At 38.2% G+C, this 9,861-nt stretch overlaps 2 protein-coding genes across 2 annotated transcripts; both read right to left on the reverse strand.

Annotated features, from left to right (window-relative positions):
• Positions 1 to 664: 664 nt before the first annotated feature.
• LOC111784381 (receptor-like protein 12) lies at positions 665 to 2,757 on the reverse strand. Its single transcript, XM_023665088.1, has 2 exons — positions 1,716 to 2,757; positions 665 to 1,641 (listed from the first exon to the last, which is right to left on the reverse strand). The coding sequence occupies exons 1-2, from the start codon at positions 2,755 to 2,757 to the stop codon at positions 767 to 769; spliced, it is 1,917 nt and encodes a 638-aa protein (XP_023520856.1). The 3' UTR covers positions 665 to 766.
• Positions 2,758 to 7,911: 5,154 nt separating this feature from the next.
• Positions 7,912 to 8,973, reverse strand: LOC111784382 (receptor like protein 30-like). Its single transcript, XM_023665089.1, has one exon. The coding sequence runs from the start codon at positions 8,971 to 8,973 to the stop codon at positions 7,912 to 7,914; it is 1,062 nt and encodes a 353-aa protein (XP_023520857.1).
• Between the last annotated feature and the right edge of the window lie 888 nt (positions 8,974 to 9,861).

Below are 9,861 nucleotides of genomic sequence, written 5' to 3' on the forward strand. Positions count from 1 at the left end.
TCGCCTGACCAAAAAAGGGGCCAGGATGGTGGCTCCATACTCGCACGTGTGTAGAATAATAAATACACATCCAATTACCCGCTCAGGATAGCCGTCGTAGGAATATATACTAATATGATATGTCCCATTCACGATTGTATGTACTTAACCTAATCCCGATACGGGGTCACTTACTGAGTATTTCTTAAACTACTCAAGTTTTTTTTTTTTTTTTTTTTTTTTTTTTTTTTTTTTTTNTAAAGACAATGCTCCCCTATATAGCCGACAGTGGCACATGCATATATGCATTTTGAATTTAGTAGACTATAGGTTAAGGACATTTTTACCTTATGTTATCTTATGTGATCTTCCGTTTTTTTTAATTATTTTATTTAAAGGCCTTCTAAAAAATGTGTTAGACCAAAGTTATGTTTTTATTATAAAGTTTTAAATGAAGTGTTTCTATATAAAATGTCTATGATGTGTATACAATAGGACTTTAGGTTAAATAGAAATCTAGAGTCATTACAATTTGAGTTTAATCGATTTTGGGATGTCAAGTTCAATGTATACCTAAAGTGCAATAATCAATACTTATATATTCTATTTCCTATAAGACTATAATATTCTTCGACCATAAAAATTAGGCATGGTTTTCTATCCAATAAATGTCATGTCAAATCCATCCCCATAATTCACAATATAGCTTCATTCATTCATAATTATGAAATATGTCTACAATATATAATATCAACTTATGAAAGACATACCCTATTCATTTCTTTTCTTACCTTTGTTTCTTTAAAGCTCTTCTTCCTTCAACCATTGCCACGATCCATAAAGGTTTTCCAATTCGAAAAACAAGATACCCAACAAATACTCCAAACACCATTCCAAATCCATATCCCATCGACACAACTTTCAACCAAAACCCTTTGTCCAAACTCTCACTTTCTTCATGTGCCATTTGAGATTCATGGGCCTTTTCTAAGTAGCAATTTGGTAGAGGAAACCCACAAAGCCCAAGATTCCCAACATACGAAGAACTTTCAAAAGTTGCAAACTGATTCCCTTGAGGGATTGGCCCAGAAAGATGATTGTGTGAGAGGTTCAAACGGGAGAGAAATGTAAGAGTAGCCAACTGAGGTGGAATTTTACCCAACAGTTCATTTGAAGAAAGATCCAACCATTCCAGATTTTTTAGATTCCCAAAAGTTATGGGAATCATACCTCTAAGCTTATTATGAGAAAAGTTGAGACCTTTCAAGGACAAGAGCCTTCCAATCGCCTCTGGTATCTCTCCACTAAATTCATTACTTGAGAAATCAATAGCCTTGAATATCAATAGAATGCTTTCCAATTTTAGATCAGACCCTTTTATTGATACCACCACTGAGTCCTTATAGAAAGGGAGTATGCCAGATTCAAGCGAAGAAGAGTTGGGTTTTTGGTTGCCCACTTCAACTTCCTTCATGGCTCTCATGTTTTTGAATAAGTTTGATGGCAGCAACCCACTGAAATGATTGCGAGATAAATCAATGATACGTAGATTTGGAAAAGAGTCTTTGTTCATTGAGTTGTTGATTGGACCATAAAATCGATTGGATCTTAGGATAAGAACTCGCAAACTTGATGCAGCTTCTAGCCAATGGGGGAACAGACCTGATAAGAGAACCAATAAAATATTAAAATTTGGATTAAAAATTAAATTTATCATAGCAATAATCAAAGGTAACCTGTTATGATGTTATTCCCAAGATCCAAGACTTGAAGATTGTTGCAGTTGAGCAAGGATGGTGGCAATTCTCCTTCTATTTGATTGTCGTTCAAATCAAGGCTTCTCAATTCACTTCCTATTGGAAAAATCATTGGAACATTCCCAGAAAAATGGTTCTTTTTCAAATCCAACACCGCAAGAGAAGGGAAGTTGGCTAAACATGGCGGAATTGTACCACTCAAGTGATTGTTGGATAGACTAAGGACTTCAAGGGAGGTGGCATTGCAGATTGAAGAAGGGATTTCTCCAGTGAACTGATTTTCTGAAGCAGTATAGATTTTAATATTTGGTAGTGGGATGGGAATAGAACCAGAAAAATTATTCCTTTTCAACTCCAACAACCCAAGGATAGTGAGGTTAGAGAAACAAGATGGGATTGCACCATTCAACCTATTATTTGACAAATCCAGGAAACTAAGGTTGGTGGCATTGCAAATTGAAGGATGGATATTTCCACTGAGTTGATTATTTGAAGCACTAAATTGTTGTATTGATGATGGCAACATTGGAAAGGATAGATTGAACAAGTTAGAATCAAGATAGAGAATTTTCAAATTTGGCAAATTGAGGAGAAGCTGCATTCCTGAGGACAACAAGTTATGAGAAAGATTAAGGTGCCTCAAAGCACCCAATTCAGAAAACCACTTGGGAATGTTCCCATGAATTTGAGTATTTGAAAGGTCTAGATATTCCAAGTTCTTCTGATGTCTTAAAAAGAAGGGAAATTTTCCTAATTTATGAGAACGCATTTTAATGTAAATAAGGTTCTTAGAACTAATATTAGTAAACAATATCAAAAGTTGATTGTTATTGGAAATGTCTAAAGATGTTAGACTTTGAATTCTCAACATGTCTAAATCCAAAACTCCACTCAGATTGTTGGACCCCAATGCTAAATGTTTAAGATTGAGTTGCCTATAAATAGAATCAGAGACTCCACCTTCCAAGTTGTTGTTACTTAAATCAAGATACTCCAATGAGTTGGATCTGAAATCCTTCATCAAAGAAGAGAAATGATTATGAGAGAGAGCCAAGTAGTTTAAACGAGGTAATGCATACAGCCAAGAGGGTATGGCGCCCGTGAGTGAGTTAAGGTCCAAATCCAAATGAATAAGATTTGAAAGCGTATCTGAATCAACATTTGTGGGTAAATTGTTGAAATATCATCACTAGCCCAACAGAGTCAAGCCCAATAATTGTACTAGCCCAATAGAGTCAAATCTAATTGTACGAGCCCAGTATATTTATTTTAGTAGAGATTTTAGGAGAAAGAGATCTAGATATTTTAGGAGAAAGATTCAAATTTGTTAGGTCTAGATTCAAATCGGTTAGGTCTACATTTAGATTGGTTAAATATAGATTGTTTACTCTTAGTATAAATACCTCTCCACCCTACCTAGGTTATTCATCCAAGAAATCCAAAAAAAACAATAAAAAGTAGAAGTATTCTACAGAGTGTCTTGTATTCTCTTCTCGATTGGTGTTAATAAAGAGTGCGAGTGTTTCCCACAGTGAGTTGTGTTCAACATTTGGTATCAGAGCGAGGTTAGTGTAGGTTATCTGATCTCTTGGAATCCTTAGTATGCTCTGTGGTTGCAGCTCTGCCTGATCTTCCACATCAGAAACGATTTCTTGAGATTAGTGGTGAGTGAGTTTCTTTTGTGTCGTGAGAAGTCTGTGACTCTGCAAGTCTTGTGTCAAAAGAACTTGTTTGGTATTACTGAGGTATGGCCAACACGATGGGTGATTTCCAAATCGTTGGAGGAATTAAGAAACTCAACAACAACAACTACAACACGTGGGCAACATGCATGATGTCCTATTTACAAGGACAGGATCTTTGGGAGATCGTTGGCGGGTGTGAAACTACGCCGCCAGAGGAGGATTCTAACGGCGCCTTGCGCAAATGGAGAATCAAAGCAGGCAAAGCAATGTTTGCCTTGAAGACCACCATCGGAGAAGAGATGTTAGAACATATTTGGGATGACAAGACACCGAAAGAAGCATGGGACACATTCGTGATGTTGTTCTCAAAGAAGAATGATACGAGGCTACAACTTCTGGAGAATGAGTTGTTGTCAATTTCACAACGTGATATGACGATTGCTCAGTACTTCCACAAGGTCAAATCGATCTGTCGGGAGATTACTGAACTAGACCCAAAGTCCGCCATTGTAGAATCTCGAATGAAGAGGATTATAATCCACGGATTGCGACCAGAATATCGAAGCTTCATTGCTGCTGTACAAGGATGGCCCACTCAACCATCACTGGTAGAGTTCGAAAATTTGTTAGCCAGCCAAGAAGCCATGGCTAAACAAATGGGAGGCTTCACATTGAAGGGTGAAGAAGAAGCACTCTACACGAGTGAAAGTCAGAGCAATAATAGGCCGTCTACCAGACGTGGATACAATGGTGACAAAAGAAGAAGCCACCAAGGGATTGCACAACCTGAGAGAGCTCAGAAGAATGACAACAAGAGTTTCCAAAGAACGAGATTTGGTGGTATTTGCTATAACTGCGGGAAAAAGGGCCATATGTCTAGAGATTGTTGGTCCAGGAAAAAGTCCATTGAAAACAATGTGGCAATATCCAAAAAGAAGATAGAAGATGAATGGGATGCAGAGGTACTATGTCCCATAGAAGAAGACGAGCTAGCACTCATGGCGACAATGGAAGACCATATCAACTATGAGAATGACTGGATCGTTGATTCAGGATGTTCAAATCACATGACTGGCGATCAGAGAAAATTGCAAGACAAGAAAGAGTACAAAGGAAGTCGTATGGTACGTACAGCAAATAACACACAGTTATCAATTGCTCAAATCGGCAATACGACAATCATGCCTGGCAATAAGTCTGATATAGTGTCGCTACATAATGTTTATCATGTACCGGGTATAAAGAAGAACTTGTTGTCAGTGTCACAACTAACAACATCAGGAAGCTATGTCTTGTTTGGGCCAGAAGATGTAAAAGTTTATCAAGATGTTAAGATAATAGGAAAGCCGACGATAGAAGGACGAAGAGTGGAGTCTGTCTACGTTCTATCTGCAGAGTCTGCCTATGTTGACAAGACCCGAAAGAATGAGACGACAGATCTATGGCATGCAAGATTGGGACATATTAGCTACCATAAGTTGAAGCTGATTATGGAGAAATCTATGCTCAAAGGTCTACCTCAACTTGAAGTCAAAACAGACGTTGTCTGCGCTGGATGTCAATATGGTAAAGCTCATCAATTACCATACAAAGAGTCAAGTTTCAAAGCAAAGAAACCATTAGAGTTAGTTCACTCTGATTTGTTCGGCCCAGTCAAACAAGCATCGATCAGCGGAATGCGGTATATGGTGACATTTATTGACGACTACTCAAGATATGTGTGGATTTTCTTTATGAAAGAAAAGTCTGACACGTTCTCAAAGTTTCAAGAATTCAAGATGATGGTCGAAGGAGAAGTAGGAGCGAAGATTCGTTGTCTACGTTCAGACAATGGCGGAGAATACACGTCAGATGAGTTCGATCAATATTTACACGAGTGTGGGATACGACGTCAATTTACATGTGCCAACACGCCACAACAAAATGGTGTAGCAGAAAGAAAGAATCGACACCTTGCAGAAACCTGTCGAAGCATGTTACACGCAAAGAACGTTCCAGGAAGATTTTGGGCTGAAGCTATGCGAACTGCTGCCCATGTGATCAACAAGCTTCCTCAACCAAAGCTAGGGTTCGTCTCACCATTTGAGATACTATGGGATATGAAACCTACAATTAGTTACTTCCGAGTATTTGGCTGTGTTTGCTATGTATTTGTGCCTGACCATCTACGTAGCAAGTTTGACAAGAAAGCAGTCAAGTGTGTATTTGTTGGATACGACAATCAAAGAAAAGGATGGAGGTGCTGTGATCCAACAAGTGGAAAATACTATACATCAAGAGATGTAGTTTTTGATGAAGCATCTACATGGTGGTCCTCGGAGAAGAAAGTCTTATCAGATTCAAACATCGAAGAAATTCTACAACAGAAGCTGGGGGAGCAAACTACACAAATTCAATCAAATGTCGATGCATCTGAAAATCCAAGCGACATTGATATTGACAAGCAAGAGGTGACTCAATCAAGCGAATCTGATAAAAATGAAACAACACATCAACAACTTAGGCGATCAAATAGAATCCGAAGGCCAAATCCTAAGTATGCAAATGCAGCTATTGTAGAAGATAGAGTTTACGAACCAGAGACATATGAAGAAGCATCACAAAACTCGGTTTGGCAGAAAGCGATGGAGGAAGAAATTATAGCCTTGGAGCATAATCAAACTTGGGAACTAGTGCCAAGACTAGGAGATGTCAAACCCATCTCTTGCAAGTGGGTCTATAAAATAAAGCGTCGACCGGATGGATCAATCGAGAGATACAAGGCTCGACTCGTGGCTCGAGGATTTTCTCAACAATATGGACTAGATTATGATGAAACATTCAGTCCAGTGGCAAAGATTACTACCGTACGAGTTCTGCTAGCACTCGCAGCAAGTAAAGATTGGAAACTGTGGCAAATGGATGTGAAGAATGCCTTCTTGCACGGAGAGTTAGACAGGGAGATTTATATGAACCAACCAAAGGGATTTGAGAGTGCAGCTAATCCTAATTATGTATGCAAGCTTAGAAAAGCTCTTTATGGACTGAAACAAGCACCGAGAGCTTGGTATGGTAAGATTGCTGAATTTCTTACCCAAAGTGGTTATTCAGTTGCGCATGCAGACTCAAGCCTATTCATCAAAGAAAGAGAAGGAAATTTGACAATTGTGTTGGTCTACGTGGACGATTTGATTATCACCGGGGACGATGAAAGAGAAATTTATCAAACAAGAGAAAATTTATCAATACGCTTTCAGATGAAAGAGCTAGGAGAGCTTAAACACTTCTTAGGCCTAGAAGTTGATCGCACAGATGAAGGACTGTTTCTCTGCCAACAAAAGTATACAAGAGATATGCTTCAGAAGTTCAACATGTTAGAGTGCAAGCAAGTTTCAACACCGATGGAGATAAATGCCAAGATTTGTGCACATGAAGGCAAAGAGTTGAACGATGAAACAACGTACCGACAACTAGTAGGTAGTCTTATCTACCTAACTTTAACTCGACCTGATATCTCTTATGCAGTTGGGGTTATGAGTCGATACATGCAAAGTCCAAAGAAGCCTCATCTGGATGCAGCTCGACGGATCTTGAGATATATCAAAGGTACAATCGACTATGGTCTTTTGTACAAAAGAAGCAAAGACTGCAAGCTAGTTGGATACTGTGATGCTGACTATGCAGGAGACCACGATACTCGGAGGTCAACCACTGGGTATGTGTTCAAGTTTGGTTCGGGAACAATTTCTTGGTGTAGCAAGAGACAACCAACAGTATCATTATCAACTACAGAAGCAGAGTATAGAGCAGCGGCTGGAGCAGCTCAGGAAAGTACATGGCTAAAACTCTTGATGGAAGATTTGCACCAGAAAATTGACTATCCAATATCACTTCTTTGCGACAACCAATCTGCGATTCGCCTTGCAGAAAATCCAGTGTTTCATGCTAGAACAAAGCATGTGGAGGTGCACTACCATTTCATTAGAGAGAAGGTCCTAAAGGAAGAAATTGAGATGCAGCAGATCAAGACAGATGACCAAGTGGCAGACTTGTTTACAAAAGGGTTGAATACTAGCAAACATGAGAGCTTTCGCTGTCAGCTCAACATGATGCAGCGAATGAGGACTAGTGCTGAGGGGGAGTGTTGAAATATCATCACTAGCCCAATAGAGTCAAGCCCAATAATTGTACTAGCCCAATAGAGTCAAATCTAATTGTACGAGCCCAGTATATTTATTTTAGTAGAGATTTTAGGAGAAAGAGATCTAGATATTTTAGGAGAAAGATTCAAATTTGTTAGGTCTAGATTCAAATCGGTTAGGTCTACATTTAGATTGGTTAAATATAGATTGTTTACTCTTAGTATAAATACCTCTCCACCCTACCTAGGTTATTCATCCAAGAAATCCAAAAAAAACAATAAAAAGTAGAAGTATTCTACAGAGTGTCTTGTATTCTCTTCTCGATTGGTGTTAATAAAGAGTGCGAGTGTTTCCCACAGTGAGTTGTGTTCAACATAAATGACCTGAAAAGAAGTTGAACAAAAATGAGATGGTGGAGAGGTGGGTAAGGTTGAAAAGAGAATTGGGTAGGTGACCATTGAAGTTATTATAAGAGAGATCAATGTGACTGAGTTGGGTAAGGTTTCCTATTGATTTTGGAAGTCCACCAGTGAAATTGGAGAATGAAAGGTGTAAAGATATCAAGGACTTGGCATTACCAATGGAATAAGGGATCTCTCCTGAAAAATTAGTCCAACTAAGACTCAAGATTTCAAGTGATTCACTCCAATTAGACATTGGCAAAAGCCCATTCAATTCAGAATTATAATCAAGTTGTAACACACGCAAATTTGGAAGACTGAAAATATGTTGTGGAAAATCCCCACTCAACCCAGATGAAGAAAGAGAAAGAGAAGCTATAGAAAGAGAAATGTTGATGAAAGAAGCGGGTGTGATGTCATGGAGGCGTACATGAGAAAGTGCAAGATCCCTTAGATTAGTTAGGTTATGAAGAAGCTGATTCATAACTATGCGTGACATATTGAGATCGTTCCAGGAAAGATCAAGAGAAACAAGCTTAGACAGATATGATATTTCCATCGGAACATCTCCTGTGATCAAAGAAGAGGAAAGATCCAGAGCCCTCAAGTCTTTAAACGTTCCAAATGAGGGTGAAAATTCAGATGAAAAAACATAGTTATGAGAAAGATTCAAGGTTTGAAGGTGAGAAAGGGAAAAAAGGGTGCTGTTGGGATGAAGAATTCCACTAAGCCAACTGCAGCTGAGGTCAAGCCCCACGACATGACCTTCTCCTTCCTCGTCGCATTGCACGCCATCCCATGAACAGCAATCATTGGTTTGGTTCCATGTCTCTGTCTTTGGATAAGCTTGCTTCTTAAGCTCATCATTGCAAAAACTTGATGCAGATTCATCCAAGGAAAAGGCTTTCTTGAACTCCCAAAGGGCAAGGCTTTGTTTGGGATCACAGAGATGATGAGAGTTGGCAAGAGAATTGAAAAGAAAGGTAAGGAAGATACCGCCGACTTGATAGAGCATCATCAGCAATGCCATTTCCCTTTTTGAGTATCAAACACAAAGGTGTTGTAGGACTTTTGATGGGTTCGAAAAAAGGTTGAACTTAAAATACTATCGTAAACAAGATGGTTGAGGGCTTTTAATTCTTCACCAAATATCTGAAATGTCATCAATCACAATTAATGGACAGAGTAGTAGAATTTGAATTTTCAACGGTGATTAAGAATAAACATTATGCTAATACTTAATCAAACCTATTGGAAGCAAGAACAAATTGATACCAAAAGTATTCCAAATTGATACCAAAAGTATTCCAAATTGATACCAAAAGTATTCCAAATTGATACCAAAAGTATTCTATATTACCTACGAAAGTAAATAGGTAAACGATTCTAGGGCTTGAACATTTTGTAAAAAAGGAAAAAAGAAACTTAATTATGCTAATTAATTATATGTACATAATCAAACAACATTGTGGAAGTTAGGAATATATTTGGATGGTTTTAACTAGCTACATACATGCTTAATGTGAAACTTTGATTGCATAACAATCCTCTTTTCAAGGGACTCCAATCCTCTTTTCAAGGGACTCAAGCCACAAATTGTCTTATACTAACATAACTTAAATTAACTCATTTTATGTGGAAATGTTTCATTAAAAAAAAAAAAACAAAAACATAGTCTTGGTCTTGTTTTTCTGGAAGGTTTTCAATAAAATATTAAAATTGAAAATAACACAAAGTAAACAAAATGTCCCAACGAGAGACTTGGAACTACACATCGTGATTCCGTAGACAAGTCTTGGAGAGAGACTTGAGACTACACAGAAAACTTCCAAGATGAGTGCTTTTATTGAGCGTAGGAACAAGTCAAATGTAGAAGTCGTGACATCATGGACCAATCCTGAAAGAGGACTTGCCTCTA

The sequence above is a fragment of the Cucurbita pepo genome, unplaced genomic scaffold, assembly GCF_002806865.2.
Source record: "Cucurbita pepo subsp. pepo cultivar mu-cu-16 unplaced genomic scaffold, ASM280686v2 Cp4.1_scaffold000193, whole genome shotgun sequence".
Lineage (NCBI taxonomy): Eukaryota > Viridiplantae > Streptophyta > Magnoliopsida > Cucurbitales > Cucurbitaceae > Cucurbita > Cucurbita pepo.

Coding starts and splice junctions, on each gene's coding strand:
- LOC111784381 (XM_023665088.1), bottom strand. CDS start 2,757: ATGAAGGATTTCAGATCCAACTCATTGGAGTATCTTGATTTAAGTAAC. Junction 1,642..1,715: donor TGGGAATAACATCATAACAG/GTTACCTTTGAT, acceptor TTCTCTTATCAG/GTCTGTTCCCCCATTGGCTA.
- LOC111784382 (XM_023665089.1), bottom strand. CDS start 8,973: ATGGCATTGCTGATGATGCTCTATCAAGTCGGCGGTATCTTCCTTACC.